General features: G+C 39.5%; 1 protein-coding gene across 3 annotated transcripts in view; it reads right to left on the bottom strand.

Moving 5' to 3' along the window:
* Positions 1-5,041: 5,041 nt before the first annotated feature.
* Positions 5,042-20,477, bottom strand: part of KLHL15 (kelch like family member 15) — a 35,171-nt gene continuing 19,735 nt past the window's right edge. For 2 of the 3 annotated variants that reach the window (XM_081809039.1, XM_031038341.2), the window contains one exon: positions 5,042-10,386. In XM_081809039.1, coding sequence (XP_081665165.1) covers positions 9,277-10,386 — 1,110 coding nt within the window. In that variant the 3' untranslated portion in view covers positions 5,042-9,276. The remainder of the gene's footprint in view (positions 10,387-20,477) is intronic. The other variant, XM_031038343.2, reaches the window with a different exon arrangement.

Raw genomic sequence — 20,477 nt, 5'->3', positions numbered from 1 at the left:
GACCTAGATTGGATCTGGGTGCATGCTTCATGTGACCTCCTGTGCTTTTTCTGAACATCCTTTCTTGAAACCCTTTTGTGTATTCTCCACCTAGAGAGATATTAATCGCCATGACGAAGTGGAAATGCCAATCCCTCCATGAAACTTTCCTTGCTTCTCATCAACAGTAACTTCGAGCTCCCACAGCATCCTGCTTTTCCCTCTATTTACACCTTTTCTTGCCTTCAGTGATTGTTTCCCCATTACATTGAGAGCAGAGTGGATCTTGTTTGTTTTCACTCCCACCTAACTTCACTCCTACCAGCACACATTGCAGGTATTCAACAAAAGTTTGACTGTAGGGGCACCTGGGTGGCTCAGTCAGTTAAGCGGCTGCCTTTGGCTCAGGTCATGATCCCAGGGTCCTTGGATCGAGTCCCGCATCAGGCTCCTTGCTCAGCGGGAAGCCTGCTTCTCCCTCTCTCTCTGCAGCACCCCCTGCTTGTGCTTGCTCTCTCTGTCAAATAAATAAATAAAATCTTAAAAAAGAAGTTTGAATATATGTTTCCATTACAGGAGATGGAACTCTTACCAAGAAACCTCTCATACTCGGCATCTAAGAATGCTGTTTAACTTCTGAGGTCTTTTTAAATATGTAATGTATACCATGCCTTTCTCATTATCTTTATCAACCTATATCTATCTCTTAGATATATTTGATTGTTAATCCTTTTGCTCTATCAATACAATTCCCATCTCTTTTGTTTTCTCTAAATTGTTTTATTTGCTTTTCACATTTACTGAAATTTAATTATATGATTTAATTGCTCCAGTATTTAAAGATACCTAGTCATCGTTTGGAATAGTATGCTCAAGCGTGGCAAAGGATAGTTGATGAGGAATCCCTCCAAATCCATAACAAAACACCAAAATACCATTGAAAGATGCATAAACGCCATGTACAGGAATTCACAGGACATACATAGCAAACAGATGTGAAAAATTACTCAACATTCACTGTAATCAAAGAAACTGAAAATATAATTTTCACCTATTACATTGCTTATGATTGATTTCTTTTAGTACACGGTGTAATAAAGAAACTCATATCCACTGCTGATGTCGGGTTATGTTGTACAGCTTTCCTGGAGCTTAATCTAGCAATATTTCTCAGGGACTTTAATAGTTCATTTTTAAGTTTCATCTTTAGGAAATTATATCAAGGAAATAATCAGAAGTTTGGACACTCTACATGCTTGTGTGTGTGTGTAATCAAATCAAAGAACTTTAAAAATGTAGTCTCACAATAGAGGCATGGTTAAATTATGGTATAGCCATATTATGGAACACTAAACACTCACTAAAAATATTTTCAAATAAATTTTAATGAGCTGCGAAATTGTTTCTAATAAAATTTTATGTGAAATACAGGATACAAAACTATAATTATACTGATTTCCATGAACGCTCTGATCCCTCAGAGCTAGTTTTCTATTGACTCCTTATCCTCCCGGGTATGGGTCACACTTTCCTGTTTCTTTGCATGTCTCATAATTTTTTGTTGGAAACTTGACATTTTAGATAATATATGGTAGCTACTCTGGATTCCGTGTGGTGTTTTTGCTATTTTCTGGTTTGTAGTGTGCTTTGTGATCTGCCTGGAGGAATTCTGCTGAGTCTGTTCCCCACCCATTGCCCCCTCCCCAACTTGTGTACGGTCATTGATGTCTCTGCTCAGCTTTTTTTTTTTAATTTTTTTCTTTTTAAGTTTGGATTCCCAGGGATCACCCAAGTCAGCATAGCTTAGTGGTCAGCCAGTGATTAATCAGAAGTTACACTTTAACACCTCGAGCCAATAAGGCTTCCACCCTTGGCTAATGAATTTGTGTGGCCTGGGGAATGCATTCAAAGTCTGAGTAGTTTCCAAGTCTATTCCAGCTTTTATTTTGTGTTTGCAAGACCTCACATCCATTCAGGGATTAGAAGCTTGCTAGGAACCTCTTAGGTCTCCCGTTAGGTGCACACAGCCTTGTCCATGAACACAGCCTTCCGGACCACCAGGGATAAAGTAGGCTGTCTCATTCCCAAGGTCTGTTCAATTTCTGGCTGGTCTGTCTGCCAGTCTACTGCTAAAACCAAGCATTACTGAGACCTCAGGCTGGCTGCAGGGCTGGCAACAATGACATGGGCTTGTCATGCTCCAAATAAAGGCAGGCCCCCCTTTAAGGCCCTGGTAGAACCTCTGTGCCACATAGCTAGGGGAAGGAAAGCTGAGACGGGAGTAGCCCAGGCTGAAATAGCACAGACTCCCACCATTCTTACAGCGGTTCCGCCCATCTTCTCGAATAAATGCTTCTCCCATTTGTTGAATGCCTTTGATCAATTTCCAGTCTACATTTTTTGGGACAAGTTTGCTTAGTTTTATCATTGTTTTTTAGGGATAGGATCTACTGAGCTCCTTAACTGGCCACTCTGGAAGTCCTGCTCTGCAAACCATACAAGTTGTACAGATTCATTGTACAAATTCATCCTACTCCTTGGGGGAGAAAGTGGGACCTTCCTTGGGCTGTCAAATCCCCAGGGTAATGTCACCTTGGCAAAATGTCGACTTCAGCCTGGAAACTTAACTGGATCTGCAGGAAGAAATCCAATTGTACAGACCAGAGCACCTTAATTACTGGTCCTCTGTACTTGTTTTCTTCCAGTTATTCCTTAGCCAGGCTTTTTCAAGAGCATTCAAGGATCATATACATTCCACGAAAAAAAAAAAAAAAAAAAAAAACGAAAAGAGCTCTGTGGTCAACATTTGGTTTACACTAAGCTAAACAAAATCAAAAGGCGTTAAGATCAGGACTTCTCAGAGCTTTTAATATGCTGTTTGTTGAGATTCTCTAGGAAAGAAAAAATATATGGAGTGTTTTCCAACATTATTGTGACCAATGAACACATTCCCCTCCGCCCCCAGAGAACTTCAAGGGATTAATGATCTTTGAAACATGCTTTGGTGTGTTTTACTTGAAAATTTCTGCCTGGATCAGACATACTGAGATGTTAAGGGAAGAAGTATGTTCACAACTATAATAGCTGTATGCATTACCCTTCTAGACAAGGGAAAGGTGGGAGTGGAAATGAATGGAGGAAATCCCTCAGGGAGGTCAATTTCAGCAGACAATCGAGCTCTCCAATACAGCTGCCCCTCCTCACCAGGAGCATTTCATTGGTAACCTTCCAAGTTTCTGTTTTTCTTTAAGGAGGCCTTCCCATGTGCCTGGCTTAAGTCAGACTCTTGGAAAATCAAGACACGGTATCTGCCCTCAAGGAGTACAGTTAAGGGTGAGATAGAGAAGAGTTACAACCCGGGTATCAGAAGAGGCAGGATGTGGGTGTCCACAAGGTGCTGTGGTAAGACCAATGGCACAGTTAGCCTGGACCAAGGCGTTCAAGACTTGACAAAGGCCATGATGTCCAGGCTGATTCTTGCAGGCCAAAGAAGGCTTAGCCAGGAAAGGCAAAGGGGAAGAGCATGTGCAAAGGCAGAGAGGCCAGAGGAAACACATAGCGTATTCAGGGGACTCCAAGTTGCTTACGTAGCTAGGATGTGGGGTGTAGAGGAACGGACAGGTACAAAGGTAGCAAAACACAAAGGGCTTTGCGTGGCACGCTGCAGAGTCTGGCTCTTATTCTCAGAGTGAAGGGAGAGTATGAAAGGCTGTTCAATCTCAGGATGATTGACCCTTCAAAAGCTCCCTCTGGCAGCAGTGTAGAAAAAGGACTGTGGAGGTAGATCAGAAAGCCAGCTCCCGGAGGCCAGCAAGAATAATGAGGGCCTGAACGAACCAAGATGCTGGGGTGAAGTGGAAAGAAGCAGTGGTAGAGCATTCCTGGGCTTTTGACTTGAACAGTCCCAGGCAATGGTACGGCCACATAACAGAGGGAACACAGGACAAGGGGCAGGTGTTTGGGAAGGAGATAATGCATTCAGGTTCATACTTGTTCAGTTTGAAATTCTGACAAAACATGTGCGAGATGTTCAGGAGATGGGTGGAACTCTGGGTTGAGACACAGATTTGACAGGTGTCAGGACAGAAGCTGTTTGAAGCCATAGGTGTGGAGAGAAAGGGCAGGGACTGTGTAGACTGAGCAGCAGACAAAACTGACGGGGAACCGTATCTCCCTCTTCCAAATGCCTACAGCATCTGCCTGTAGCTCAGATGGAATTTGTCACAGGCTGCAACATTTTAGCTCCGTGCCTGGGGGGCACAAAAAGTATCATGGTAGATGTGAAGGTACAGAAGAATAAAAGAAGGTCCTTTCGTCCAAGGAGACTATGATGTCGCTGTGGTGAAAGAATTCTACCCAACTCTTATGCAAAATGAAATGAAGAGCTATGAATATGTTGAGCATAGAAGAGGCAATTAATCCAATGGAAGAAATAACACACGTTTCTGGAAGAAAGGAGAGCATCTGAGTTGGGGTGGGAAAAGAAGTGGATTTTGCAAGCAGGGAAGGGGAAAGAAGGCAAGTAATTTGAGGCTGGAAACTAACAGAAATCACAACAGAATGGAGTGCGGGAAGTGACAGAGGGAAAGAGGCTGGAAAGGTGGCTTGAGGCCAGGATCCAGGGAATCCTGCTGAGATTTCTCAGGAGTCCATTTTAAAGAAGGCACACACGAGCCTATGTATATCCAAGGGCCTGTGAGGTAGCAGCTTCATTTCTGCCTATTCACTAATTTCAGAAATGCCTTTAAGAACAATCAATCATAAATGCTAAAGGAAACCTACAAAATCGCTACACTGCATTTCCATTCTGCAAAACTCTGCGTTAGTGGAACTTTAATTACTTGGCTTCATTATAAAATTTCCATTGCATGTAAGTGTAAATAATTTCACTCTAATGCACTCATTTGAATCTGTGGCTAAAAGCATTGGTAGAAATCCCATTTTTGTGGCACTTCCTTGGCACATTGAAGGAAAACAAAATGTATACTGTTAATCAAAAGTCATGAGTGACTCTGAAAGTGACGGGTTGCATAAAGATAGCAAATAATAAGAGAAAAATAGATTTTAAAGATTAAAAATATTTTATTTAAACTTTTCTTCATAAACACTTTTAACATTTTTTTTCAATTTAAAAACAGAATGGATAGCATAAACATGTTTGAATAGATTATATTCACGGCTTGGGAAAAATTACCTGACAAAAATGTAAAGGCTTTCAAAACAGGTATAAAAGGCAAACCTTAAATTATTCTAAGATTTTTAAATTGGCCCTAGGATTATTTGACTACTGGCCCAAAATGTACCTAAAGGTCAAAATATTTTTCTATAGACAAAGTATGCCCAAGAGGTAGAGGGCATATACAAGTTAGGTAGAAAATAACCTCTCCGACCACCTCACTGGAACTCTCCTTCAGAAAGCAAACACCTAATCCTTACTGATATACTGATTAATAAGGTTTTTAATGCAGTTGTTCCCAGAGATGTAAAACGAGAATCCAAGGATACTGAGGGGAACAGACCGAGCTGATGGTGTTCTCTCGGCGTTGCTCACGCGATACCCGAGGCGCACGGGTACACGAGCTGAAGGGCTAGGACTTCCACGAGCTTTCCTATGCCAGTCTATGTCTACTGAATATTTGACTTTATAAACTCTCAATAAACTAATTTTTCAGGACTTTCATTTTTAAGATAAATCTCTTTTTAGAAGATATTTATTCCCAAACCAACTCTAATCTGATTGAACAAACATATGATCCCTAAAAATGTTCAGAGTACAAAAAAAAAATCAAAAATGTATAATAGGCAAAAAAGAAAAATGGCACTAGCAGTTTTACTGCCATATAGCCCTCAGTTATATCTAATTTACACTATTATCTATGTTGTGTTTTACTTCAGTCTAAAACTTTAAATTATGTATTCTCAAAAGAGCTAGTCTTTTCTGAGAGATAGCTTATAAACTGAAATATCAATTTATATTATAAACTGAAATGTTATGACCTACAACCACATATACATATATAAAAATAGTCCCACTGAACGTCTGACATGTTTAGATTATGCAGCTCAAATAATTTGTTATAAAATATTTTAAAGCTTAGTTTCATGTAATTAAGACAAAACTCTCCATTTTTACCACTTCTCCCCACACAAATGTGTGTGTCCTTTACTATGACTTGAGCAGGCTTCCCAGAATGAGGTGTCCAAAGGTGCTGCTTTAGAAAAGATAAGTGAAGGGCTCAGTCAATATTTCACAAATTAGAGTAACACGCACACACAGCAGAGTAATGAGGACACAGAGAATGCTGTCTCAAGAAAAGCTAATAGCTCTATTACGCTTTGCTTTTTTTTAAAACCAGTAGTATTTCTTCCAATATAAAACCTCCAATGTGAGAATCTTGAATTTTATGAAATGGCTGTAGTGCAAGGATTTTCTTTAAGCAGACTAAAATCAAAACTGAGAAGGCCAAAGATATGAAAGAGAACATTTCTAATTAAGATGAAATTAATGAAGACTGACTATTTTTGTAAAGTCTGCTGTTTAAAATGTAAAGTGAAAACACACAAGGATCACAACAGTTACACTGTATAGTTTCCAATCTGAATTTTTTTAAAACCACTATTTTGAGCACATACAATGTATATAAACAAAAATGGTTCTAAATGAAGCACACAAAAAATAAACTTGAAAAAAATTCTATGGAAAAACTTTCCATAGTTTAGTATAACAAAAATAAATCTCTTTCAGCAATTAAACCATAATTTTAAAAGGGAATGTAAGTTAATCATGGATTTAAAACAACCTATATTAGCACTACATATAAACGGATGAGTTTTCTCAATACATTCAGAACCCAAGCAATAGCAACTATTCTTAAAGCTCAAAACTGATTACAGCTAACATCAGGTCAGACATGACTTATGTGTGAAGCTGAACCCAGAGTTAGTTCAAGTTAAGATTTCACAAATTTTCTAAAACATGAACTTTGATCTTGGTCTTGTGTCTTGAGAATGGAAGACCAAGAATACGCAACTGTCTGCCCAGATCTTACCCTAAGTAGGGCTATGAAGTCATATCTAAGCAATTAAAGAGAACCACCACTGGTGTGTGAAGTGTAAAAGCCTGATAGGGGTACCCTGTCTCGGTCTTTTCCAGCAAAAGACAACGATGAGGAAAATAATGAAGACATTATTGTTATTTTCTTTAAAGCAAGACAGCACACACACAGAACAGTAAACCAACTAATGTATTAGAAAAAGAACTAAATGGCTAACCTAATTCCTAACTTGCAATAGTGAAATGATTTTTAAAAGGTAGAAAAAGCCTTTTACCCATATTACCATGGGAAACAAGATACCGAATTCCATTTTTAGAAGGTGAAAGCAAATGACACAACCACTTAATAAAAATTTAAGTCTCATATACAAAAGAACATCATTAACTTGATTTCTAAAACCAACGCCACTGTTGTTCTTTCTCAAAAACTACTTGTGTACCTGACTGTTTCTTAAACTCAAACGCCTCCAGTTGTGGAGTTTTGAAATCAGGTGTTTTTTTCATAGTTATCTAATCTAATTACAAAACAAAACGAAACAAAACAAAGCAAAGCAAAAGTCTTCACATTTCCATGACTTCACTCTTCCATTTTGTGTTCAGTGGTGGCAGCAGCAAAAAAAAAAAAAAGGTGAAACTAGAAATTTCATACAACAGCCATAGAAGAAGGCATTGCAATATTGCACCAATATCCTAAGACCTGGCAAGTTCTGCCAGTGTAGAGCTAGTCTGTATCAGATAGAGACTCTACTCAGGGGAAGATGGCATCAAGGTGAATGATCCACTCCCTGGTTATTCTTGCTTAATCTTGTCAACTACGCGTGCTTCCTTCGAGTTTAAAGAGTTGAAAGGTGCGCGGCTAATCCTAAAACACTTACTATATAAATGCTTTTCAACAGTTATTCTTGATCTGTTCTGAACTTCGAGGTTACTATCCTTCATGCTAGTAGCTTTCAGTAAATAAAACAAAGGCTGAGGGCTTACATCCCCAGTGCCATTAAGTATTCTGTACTAAATAAACAAGGAGATATGACCAGTAAGATTATAATTCTGTTTCTTACCTCTACGTCAAAAATGAGCTCAAATTTTCCACGAGTTGCTACTTTCCATTCAATAACAGATGCAGCAGCCTTACTGAGTGTAAAGAATGGGAGTTGCACTTACTTTCAAGGGGCCTCTATTTAGGAGTCTGGTATTACCTAAATGCTCTTTAAAAGTGCTTGCGCGCCGCAGGGCCCGGGCTGCGTCTACCACTCCGATTCTCACTAAAAACAGGGTAACGTTAAACAGACTGCAAAGAAAAACATTTTCAAAAACAAGACATACATTGATAAGGAACACTAACGTTTACTTTTGAAAAGAAAATATAAAATGTTAGTTTTCAGAAATCCATACATGTTTCAGGAATACACGGAGCTCAAATATTACTGAATCAGTATGGAGTGAAGATAGGCTACTTTGATACCAAATGAGGACTCCAGTTATTTTAACTTTCTAAAAATGTTAATACATGAAAAGACGTTACATCTAAAATTCAACAAGTATGGCAAACCGTGTGTGCAAGTGCACTAGCTTAAAAATATAGAATCCTAACCACGCATAAAAGGAAATGTGCCTTATATGTTCATAAGATGTATGCAAGTATGGATATGCTTTCACTAACACAATGCAGGTAAGAGAAGGCAGCTTAGAAATAGTGTTTTGAATATAAAAAAGTTAATTTTGTAGAAAATTTATATTTTTGCATTTTCAGCAAAAAGCCATGCAAAAAGGTCAAGAGTTTTAAACTTAAATCATAAAACCAAAAGGTCTAACAGACTGTAATACACTGAAATAAATGTTCCAAAAGATTTCAGATCGAGAGAGGAACCGAAATTACATCCAGTGACACTTATCAGGTCTTCTCTTAGAAGATGCAGGACTCCTACGCTGACATCTGAAAGAAATGTTTAAAGCATAAAATCAACTTCCCAGATAAGTGGATCACTCTATTCAACTGCTTCTGGAAGTAGTTTCAAGAGCTAGCGCTTACAATGAACTTACTGCATGAGTTTGAGGCCACTAAAAAGACCAAAAAAAAAAAAAAAAAAAAAGGATGCTAGCACAGAATGAAAAATTTTTTACGATACTAGACCAATGGCTTTGATAGTAAAACTGGTGAGGTTTTTCTTTATGTTTTTTTAAATTAACTACTTTGTCACAAACAAATTTTTTGTTTGGCTTTTTTTAAAGGGAGAAAGATGTCATTAGTTGCAACGTCTGACCTCGTCCAGTATATATTCCGGGAAATGCAGGTTGCACACTTGTAAACCATCCAGCTTGCAGGGCATCCGCGGGTACTCATCTTCCTTCCACTTGTTTTCTTCCGGATCAAAAGTGAGGATGGAATCGCTGTAATGACCATTGTAGCAAAGGCCTCCAAGAACCATTATTTGTTTGTCCAGCACAGTCACACCATGGCCACTTCTGCCAATTGGCATGGATGCCAAGATGGTCCACTGATCAGTCTCTGGGTTGTACACTTCTGTGGAAGGGCATCCCTGAGACTCAAAAGAGGCCCTCAAGATCACACAAACACCACCGAAGACATAAAGCTTGCCGTTGTAAGAAATCATCTTGTGAAAGCATCTTGCGTAATTCATTTTGCTCTTATTCTCCCAACAGTTGGTAACCACTTGCGTTCTCCTGGTCCGCTGCTCTATGGTCCCTTCTTTACTGGGGTCGAACACGCACACTTGTTTGGAGGTGGAAGATGAGGTGATTCCACCAGTGATAAACAACTTGTTATTGAGCACTGTCCCTTCGTGTCCGTATTTGTTAACTGGATAAGGATCCACGAATTCCCATTTATCATTGGTGATGTCGTATCTCTCGGTGGAATAAAAAGTCTCATCTCTGGTTCTGCCAGCTACGGCGTAAATGAACTTCCCAATAACACCAACTGCAAACTCTGAACGTGGCACTGACATGTCTGCCATCCGGAGCCAAGAGTTCTGCCTCGGGTCATACCTGAACACTTTGGAAGAAGCATGGAATTCGCCATCCGGGCCCAGTTCTTCCCCGCCCAACAAGAACACGAAGTTATTGACGATAGCAAGGCAGTCTGGGCGCAGAGGAACTTGGGGGCCCTCCAGTTCCCACCAGACTCTTGGTTTCTTTAAGAGAAGGATTTTACTGTTAACCATGCTATGTCCAATCATTCCTCGGAATACTGTAGTTTGGGGTTTGGCAGAGCGGATGCGGCTTGATTTCATGTCCAACAAAGGCTGCTGGTGGACGTTCTGGAAGTAATTCAGTGCTTGGTCAACTTCATAGCGCAGCTGTCGGGAGTATCTGTAAAATTCGGATGTCTTAACCTAAGAATACAAGTAGAAGAATTTAACCAAAAGAAAGAGCATCAATGGCCAACAAAATATCAAAGCCAACTAAGGTGATTAGTGTATGATTTGAGGCTTACTGTACTAAAACTGCTTTTCCTGTTAAGATCACATACTTCTTTTTTAAACAAAGCTATCATCATATTTGTTTTTATAATAATCTATGCACATCCCCAAGCCTTTTAAAGTAAACAAGTTATTTTCCAGGAGCAAGCTAAACTCCTCTAACAAAATGTACTAATCATCTATTCTATGTCAGGCCCTGGGATACAAGTGGTGATTATGAGGACAAACAGAGGTTTCACAGTAGAGGGAATCACGGCCATGGTTTCCTTAACCACAAGGAACACTGTAAGAGCAACCGTGACTGAATAACTTGGGCAATCAAGTTAGTGAGTTAGTAAAAATTTAAATAGACACGAAATTCTCAGTAGGTTTTTGATATAAAGATTGGTCGGATATCAGCAACTCCTACAACCATAATCCAGGTGACGAGGTCCAATTTTTTCCTCTTTGTTTTTGGAGCTGGAACTACCCCATTGTGATGATTTTTTGTCACCAAGATCTTATGAAGCAATTTTAAGTATTGTGCTAAGTTCTATAGGAAGATAAAAATGTTAAGTATAAGATGGGGTCTGTTTCCTCAAAGAACTTCGAATATGTCTGGGGAAATGAAAATATAGATTTGCCAACAAGTAAATGAGGCGGTTGACGGTTGGCAATGAGAGTGTACAGCCCATCTTTGAGTGCTGCAGACCTGAAGATCTGAAACATACCAAACTGGCCCAAAACACTGACGGGCTCCCTTGTGGAAGAGGTAGGAAGCTGGACAACCATGAAGAAAAAGCCTGTTATCATAATGGCAAGGCGAGAGTCTTCCATTTCGACGGGAAAATCAGATATTGAGAGAGCAAATGGGCAGAAGTGCGTGACTGACGTGAAGTAGCGACAGGGTGCAAAAGTCAGGGCTCGAAGTGATCTGAGGATTTAGACTTGAGGCGCTCTGGAGAGTGGTGTCACTAAGGGACACTGGAGAGGCATTCACTTCACTGGTGATCAATCTGAACTGCTGGGAGGATGCGGACGTGGAAAGCTCTAGGAGCCTCTGGGGAATCCGGGGTGACTGCTTGGGAGGGAGCCGGCACCAGGCATATTTATTTAGGAGCTTCCTTTTCCTACATCTCCTTGTTTTCCTCCCTCTTTCCTAGCTTTCTCATTCACTCCCCACCTTGGCCCAAAACATGTTTGAAACAGAAAGGACCACAAATGTGTTTTAAGTATATTGGTAACTGTATTTCAATATAATTTGCTTTCTTTGTAATCCCAAGCATTTAACTTTATGGATTTTAAATCATTATTCTGAGGGGTCCTTCTGTGGGTTTCACCAGGCTAGCAAAAGGGTAAACGGCACAAAAAAGGTTGAGAATTCCTTGTCTTACTACGTAAAAGAGAAAAAACGGACGTCAATACTGCACTGGGACTTTATGTGTGATATCTCAAGTTAAATTATTCCTCCCATGAGAGAGTAATAATCATCCCTATTTTCCTGATGAAAAAATTGAGGCGTAGAACCTTAAGTGACTTGCCCAAATTGTTTACATGACTAAAACTGGCAGAGCTGGGATCTGAACCTTGATCCAGGACAGTCTTGCTCCAAAGCTATTTCCAATAGGTTACTGCACAGCTTCCACTACTCATTAGAAAACTCTAAATGACAAACTCATTTATTAAAACACTTAACATACATGTTCAACGAATTAGCCTAATGACCCTTCTCAGAGAAAAGATAGTATAATGGTCTTGAAACAAAGAATCAATTGTATGGATCACAATGACTGGGCATCCAACCCCATTCTTCCTAGCAAAACACTAAGCATGGAAGAGATCAAATAATGAATAATGGTAAAGAAGTAATTTCAATAAACAGACTAATAATATAATAAAAATAGCAGATCTGAAGTCTCACCCTCTACTTTTACTTCACATATAAAAAGGTACAGAATGAAGGAAATGAAGTGAGCTGCAATCTCTTATGAGGAACAACGGAAACCTGTACAGCTGTCATCACGGAGTGCTTAGTAACATGGAATGACGTCCACAATACATTCGGGTTTTGAAAAGCAACAGTACACTGGTAGCCCGATTAATAAGATTTTGTGTATGCATGCTTGTGTTAATAGCGATTATCTCTGAAACTTCACAAACATCTTTGCATTCTTTTTCATGTATCATATTTATAAACAAAAAGAGTCTTGCCGTTTAAAAACTGGGTCTCTTAAAACCATCAAAAATATATTTGCTTAGGAAAAATGAGCATCTTTTCATCTTTCCATTTCTCCTATGAATTGCCTAGTAGTGTACCTCACCCATTTTCCTCATCTTTTTATTTGCAAGAGCTAAAAGGCAATACCCTGGAAATCAGCAAGAAACATAAACCTCAAATTAAATATTTAAGTGCCTACTGTGCACAGCCAGTGGCCTGAGAACTACACAGGTTTTGAGGTAATAGAATCCCGTCCAGCACCGTAATTAAGCACCACGTCAAGCGGCCCAGTATGGCGATTAAGAATCCAGTTTAGAAAATGTCCAACTTTGGCACTCACGAGTTGTGGGATCTTGGGCAAGTGACTCAACATCCTTATAGCCATTTCCTCATCTGTATTATTGGGAAAACAATAGTAGCACTATGCCTCATAACCCTAAGGTAGGAGATAGGCAAGATCATCTACATGAAAAGGACAGTATGGTGCCTGTCACGTGGCAGTGTTCAACAATAGCCGTTATTAGCTACTACCACTGACCAGTGGACACCTGTAGGCGTGTCAGCTTAAGTCGATGCATCTGATGATGTGTTTTCGGTCTGCATAAAAATTCAGTCTCAGAAATTAGACGAGAAAGGAGAGAAACTGTTACTCTGGACCTAATCTTCCCCCAAAAAAACATGATTAGTAAGATGCAAGAAGGAGGAAGCTTTAAAGCAGCCATGTCACTTGGAGATCGAGAAGGGAAGGGGAATGCTGCACATATTGGATAGACAGATTTCAAGTTTTTTAAAGGAAAATTAGGATCAATTCCAAGATCGGAAACCGTGTAAAGAAGCTCAAGAAGGCTTGGAGGCTCTCAGAAGCATAATGCTGACTGCATAATTGCAAAACACACTGATGAGGGAAGAAAAGGGGAAAGTATCTAAAAAATCTGATGTGCTGCACAGAGAGCTTTCTGGGATTCAGATGTTAAAAAACCACTTACAACAGATGGTAAAAAAAAAAAAAAAACAAGCACATAAAACAAGAATCACAAAGGGTGAAATGGAGCTGTAAGAATATTGTGAACAAGGCTAAAGCCTCAGGATGAACTGTGACTTAAAAAAGTGCCAGATAGGGGCGCCTGGGTGGCTCAGTCGTTAAACGTCTGCCTTCGGCTCAGGTCTATCCCAGGGTCCTGGGATCGAGCCCCACATCGGGCTCCCTGCTTGGCGGGAGGCCTGCTTCTCCCTCTCCCACTCCCCCTGCTTGTGTTCTCTCTCTCGCTGTGTCTCTCTCTGTCAAATAAATAAATAAAATCTTTAAAAAAAAAAAAGTGCCAGATAATGAATAAATGGCATCTTAGAGGTTAAAGTAAAAAGAAGTAGAGGCAAACGTGAAGCCCCTCCTGGATGGGGTGGTTAATGTAATATTAAGAAAGACTAATAGCCTTCTCCTATTTTATTTCCATTCTTGGCTAAGGATGTTCTTTCTAATCTGAAGATCAAACACAATGACTAAGAAGAAACTTAAATCCAAGATGGCTGAGGAAAAAAAAGAAAAACTAGATAGATATTCTCATTAGGTTCAAATCATGTGATCTCAAAATCACATCCTGGGATCCTGAGAGGCTTCACAGAAAAGGCTGCTTCATTGCTTTCCGTAATCTGTGTGGAATCATGAAGACTGGGAAAGGACTAGAAGCCAGACTTCCAAACTGCAGACTGGTTAGCCTGAGGCTGATCTGGATTGTTAAAAAATACCACTTGTGATAAGAAAGCCTACATGCTGAAAAGCAGCATGGACTCATCCAGCAATGCCAAGGCTTGACCGCTTCCAGTTGAATGTTTGAGGATGTAACAGAACTGATAGAGAATGAGAGAACCTATGACTTTGGCAAAGTAATCAACAAGCCTAATGATAAAGATTAACACCAGGGAGCCATGAACCACCTAAAACTGCAGAAATAATTGTGTTAATGCATTCCGGGGGGGAGGGGGGTGGGGTAAGGTGAGATGGTGGGAAGTCCTCAGCTTTTGTCAAATGCTCCAGGGCTCCGTGAACTCCAAATGTAAAGCTATAACTGACTATCCTCAATACGAAAAAATGTGATATGGCAGAATAAAATCATGGACTGAATCAAAACAGACAATCCCACCCTCTCTATTTGGTGAAACCACAGCTAAGAGGGCTAAGTTCCATCGCTACAATTTAGACATCACAAAGCGGACCACATCCCGGAGAAAGGGATCCAAACCATCGGAAAAAAATGGTAAAACTGACGAGGAATGTTTAAGCTCAAGAGAAGACTCAGGAGAAAGATGGCAACCGTTTTCAGGACCAGTCAGCAGAAGTTAGAGGGAAGATTTTAGGCCAGCAGAGGGAAAAGCTTTGTAATTAGAACTGTCAAGATAACGGATGTTCATCACATTATTCTAAGAGCACAGAAACTGGAAACAACTCAAATATCTAGCAATAAGACACTGGTTGAATAAACTCTTGTATGCAGTCTTTACCATATGCAGTCATTAAAAAGAAGGTTAATCCACATGCACTAACACAGATGTTCAAAATGTCAAATGATAAAAACCGCAGAAGAGTATAATATTCTCAAAAACTCAAAACGGACTGTTTTACACAGCTGGCAGTACACCAAGAGGAAAACGTATGTATACACACACAACATAGAGCTGCCCCTTCTCGGGGTCCATACAGGTCTGTACTTGGCTTTTTTACAAGGACTGCAGTCAGAAGGGCATGGGTACATATTTTCCCTAAGTCAGGACGGTCTACCTCTGGACTCAGGGAGCGTTCCTGCCAGTGGAGGTAGTCCAGGTGTGACCGTGTATCAGGAGCACCGGAGAGGGGTCCTGGCGTCACGTAAGGACGAGGCACCATGGCCTGTGTGACCGCCTTCCACCTTCCGAACCCAGGCTCTTACAGATCCCATCAAACTGAGTCAGCTGAACTTCTTACAGTCATTTTCCTGTCTCTCGTTTTCTACCCAACCCTCGGGTCCCTTTGTCCTCTTCTCCATTCATTCTATCATGTTCCTTTGAATCCCGAGTTCCAAAGAGTTTTAAAGGTTACTTCAAGTCTATGTCAAAATTCACATCACAGCTACTTATCTCTATCCAGCCTGTTCTACCTGTAGGCCCCCAACAATAGAAGCTGTGCCTTTGAGATAGTTGATTATACCGCAGAACATCTAACCAGTGAAATTCAGCTCCTCCTCTCTGCCACAGCTAGCAGCTCTAGATCTACCTTGCCCTTTTCCCAGAGCTAGGATTTTCCTCTAAAACCAGACAATATCGATAAGCACAATTAGTTTCTTCTTTCATTATAGAAATGGAGAATTAATGCCTCTTTGATAATCCTGGACAAAGTAATTACAGATATACTCTGCTTTAAAACAAAAAGCGGAGCGCTATGTAAATGGAGTCATCTGAATGCATTAACAAAGCGAGCTATCAAAAAAGAAACATGTGGGGGCGCCTGGGTGGCTCAGTTGGTTAAGCGACTGCCTTCGGCTCAGGTCATGATCCCAGGGTCCTGGGATCGAGTCTCACATCGGGCTCCCTGCTCTGCGGGGAGCCTGCTTCTCCCTCTCCCACTCCCCCTGCTTATGTTCCCTCTCTCGCTGTGTCTCTCTCTGTCAAATAAATAAATAAAATCTTTAAAAAAAAAAAAACAAAAAAACATGAGGCTCATCTTTAAGCATTTCTCCCATCATTCTCTCCTCACATAACAGTTTATCTGTAGATCAGGTGCTTCCAAAAACAAGATATGGGGGAAAATGACATTTTTTTCATGTTTTAAAGAACTACTTCCCTTATCCTTCCACAGGATTAAAAAAAGCTGTCTTAATACTTAGAATATATTATCACTTTTCTTACTTTGATACTGAGAAATATTATAAAAAAGCATTTTCTCTTACGCTGATTACAAAACTAAAGTTTGTTACCTCTTAAAAACAGTGATCTGAAAATCTTAAATTGGCCATTTCTTCCTCTGATCTTTTAGTTTAATTGTGTGTGTGCATATAAAGGAGAAAATGTGAGAAATTATTAATTTTGAATGTGGTTCCTATAAATATATATTAAGTTGAAGAAATAATAGCTAGCCATTACCACTGGGCAAAAATTCCATGTTTCTCCCTCCACCGTCAAAATGTTACATCATCCATCCATTAAATTTTTAACTTTTAAAGCTTATTCGTATATACCACTCTGAATTTTGAGAATTAAAACAGAACTGGCAATGTAACTAAAACAGCCATTTCCACAGAGCTTACTACCTTGATTTGATTAAAAATCTGCAATTTAAAAAATCTACTAAAACTGGCTACAGTCTGGGGTGCCTGGCTGGCTCAAGCCAGTAGAGCATGTGACTCTTGATCTCAGAGTTGTAAGTTCGAGCCTCACGCTCAGTGAAGAAATTACTGAAAAATAAAATATTTAAGAAAAAATAGCTGGCTACAGTCTAAAATCATTTTAGGCCTTTAGCCAGCCAATTTAAGATATTATCAGCTATTTCACCTTTCAAAATGTTTTTTTAAATGCCCAATATACTTAAACTAAAACAGAACAAAAACCCATGCCTTTTATTAGTTTATCTGTCAGTGGGGGTGGGAGGTGCCACTGGGGACTGGAATAATCCCTGAACTAAAGATCCCAGATCTTAGGCTTGACATTGTCCCCAAGTCAGTGTATGACTATGGACAAGCCTCTGGCTTAGATATTTTCTCCTTATAAAAGGAACCAGTTGCATGAAGACACCTCTGGCCCTTCCTACATCCAAAAATGCTAACCTAATTTTCAGAATGATGAGTATAAGGTGTCATGTGGAAGGAAGACAGTCCTGGCTATCAGTTTTATCATCCCCTCTCCATGATCCAATCTGCTCAAAAGAAATATCCAGAAACAGGGGCGCCTGGGTGGCTCAGTTGGTTAAGCCTCTGCCTTCGGCTCAGGTCATGATCCCAGGGTCCTGGGATCGAGCCCCGCATCCGGCTCCCTGCTCAGCGGGGAGCCTGCTTCTCCCTCTCCCTCTATCTACTGCTCTACCTACTTGAGCGCTCTCTGTCAAATAAATAAATAAAACTTCAAAAAAAAAATATCCAGAAACAAAGCAGTTACTAAAACAAATTAAACCTTTGGGAAACACAGCTACATTTAATATTATTTTGATATTCAGCAAAATGTGGAGCAGTCTTTATGTGCTGTATTACAAAAGCATCCACCCTGGTATGAGAAGTCTATTTATAAAATCATGCTCAGAACTGAGGCTTATACTGATTTATGTTAAAATCATCACAAAAAAGCTAGGTGCAAAATACCTTTATAATTAATCCCTTTGTCCTGAAAAACTGAGTTAATGACCAAGGATAAGGCTATAAAAAAATCAGTTCCTGTTAAGCACAAATCTTCTCAGTAATACTGTAATTGCAGTCAAATACCAAACAGTAAAGACAAATTTTAATGAGGATTTACCTATCCTCTCTTCTTTAAGCAGGCAACAGTCTAAATTACCAAACAGAACTTCAGAAGTAACCAGCATCAATGGGGGTGAGGGAGAGGACCCTCTTCAAGACTCTATCTAATGAGTTTCAGCACAATTTGGTTAGTCTTCTATCCCTTAAACTTTTCTAGAGTGAAAAATATGTAGTTCAAAAATAAGTATGCTCAGAAAGTCTAATCTCCTTCCAATTTCAGCACAATAGTCATAGAACACCACTAGAAGTTAAATAAGTGTGCACAAGCCTAAAAGGTAGAAAATGATGTAATGTCTAGAAAGTCCCTTAAGACCATATTATTTGATTATAGTAATATTTAGATAGTACAACTAAATTCTAGAGTTTTTCCTATTTATGGAAATACTCTCAACTATGTAAATATATAATTTTATTTAAAAATATGGTAAAACAGAAGGAAAGCCAAAAAGGTTTAATCCTAAAACTTCTGAATGAGCAAGGGTCACCCCATGACACATGTAACATTTTCTGAGTAAATATTAAATTTGAGAATTAAAACTTTAAAGCCTAAAATCTTAGTATTTGCCCTTGTTCCTCTCCTGCTGCTAACCTTGTCTCCATTTTAGGACTTCTCTGATCCTGTTGGATTTCTGCTTATCATTTGGTTTCTCTCCCTCCTTTTTCCTCCGTTCATCAAAAAAAATTTTCTCCTTTTACAAGTCAATATAGCTGTCTGTACTCCATCTCTTCCTTCACTTTTACTTCATGGCTAATTTCCAATTCTAGGCTTTTGTTTTCATCTCCCATTTATTTTATTTAAAAGGAAAATCAACAAGACTGAATTTGTGAACTCCTGCTTCATACACCCCCCACCAAAGTCTCTTTCCCAGGGGATCTAACAGCAGTCAACACCCTGAATTACCGCACCCTTCAGGAACCTGCGAACCTGGGATGAACGCAAGTCAAAGGTGGAAAACAAGAGCACTCTACTTCTCCACATAAAAGGCCAAAGACTTGAGGAGAAAACACCCAGGGTGATTTTTAAAGAACTGTGCACGTGTTAATTACAACCATCTAAGTCCACAGGGCTGGGGAGGAGGGGTAGGCAAAAAGGAGATGGATACAGAAAAAGACACTAAGTGAACCCTGAAGTCTGCTTAACCTATTGACCTAGTTTCCACCAGAAAACCTGCTCATGTCTGTGCTTTCACTCCAAGGGGCAAGTGAGCTGATTGTTAATTTAAGCAATTTCAAGTTTATAGTTGTATAGGTACTATTTAATATATGAAGGGGATTTTAAACTTTTTCAAAAACAACTCAGACTTATTAGGAACTCTAACCAAATTTCACATTTTTAATCTAGGTTACTGGCTTTGTAAAAAAAAAAAAAATTGTATGGTCAAATACAGTACTGCTTATGTTTCTCATGTACTTCGGTGAGGGTTAGAAACAAATTTCTGTTTTTTCCTCTAGATTTGTCTGGCTGTAGCTGAAGTTACTAGAAATAATTAAACTTTTTTTTCGTTTTCTGCTAAACTGTGGTAACACTACAGGTAATGGTCTGGTTGCTGGAGAGAAATTTTGGATAGCTCAAGTGCTAGATTAGTCAAAACACGTCACAGTACCGAAGTAAAGGAATTCTGGAGGGCATATAGCACCTACACTTTACATAGATGTGTCCTTACCCATACAATGTCATTACAAGTGGTCTGTACCTCACTTAACTGGAATATCACACCACCCAAGCATGACATTAAGGACAATCAGTTTACTCATGTGTCATATAGTTCATTGTTAATGTTATCTACATCAACTGTGCTAACAGAGAAACAATTTGGAAGACTATCAGTGTTTTGTGAAGAGCAGTTCTGAGAGCTCCTAATGTTCTTTTTTTAAAGATTTTTTATTTATTTATCTGAGAGACAGAATGGGAGACAGAGAGCATGAGAGGGGGAGGATCAGAGGGAGAAGCAGACTCCCCGCTGAGCAGGGAGTCCGATGCGGGACTCGATCCCGGGACTCCAGGATCATGACCTGAGCCGAAGGCAGTCGCTTAACCAACTGAGCCACCCAGGCGCCCCGCTCCTAATGTTCTTATGTATCCAAGGTATACTTGGACACTTAATTTGTTAATCCTTGAGTTCTTTCCCTTTCAAGGTGAGTACAAGACACCTTATCCCCATTTTAACATGTAGCTTTTAAAGCCACAAATTCTGCACCTTAAGTTAAAGACTTTTTTTAAAAAGTATTTGGAAGCTCTTCTGAAGCATTTTTTAATTCTGATCCTAGGATTAATTTTTACTAATAATGAAGCTGTGTTTTTTTTTCAGCAGACTATCAAAATTATCTCAAAG

The sequence above is a fragment of the Leptonychotes weddellii genome, chromosome X, assembly GCF_054177405.1.
Source record: "Leptonychotes weddellii isolate Sample4059 chromosome X, ASM5417740v2, whole genome shotgun sequence".
Classification (NCBI taxonomy): Eukaryota; Metazoa; Chordata; class Mammalia; order Carnivora; family Phocidae; genus Leptonychotes; species Leptonychotes weddellii.
This window is presented reverse-complemented; position numbering and strand designations above follow the sequence as displayed.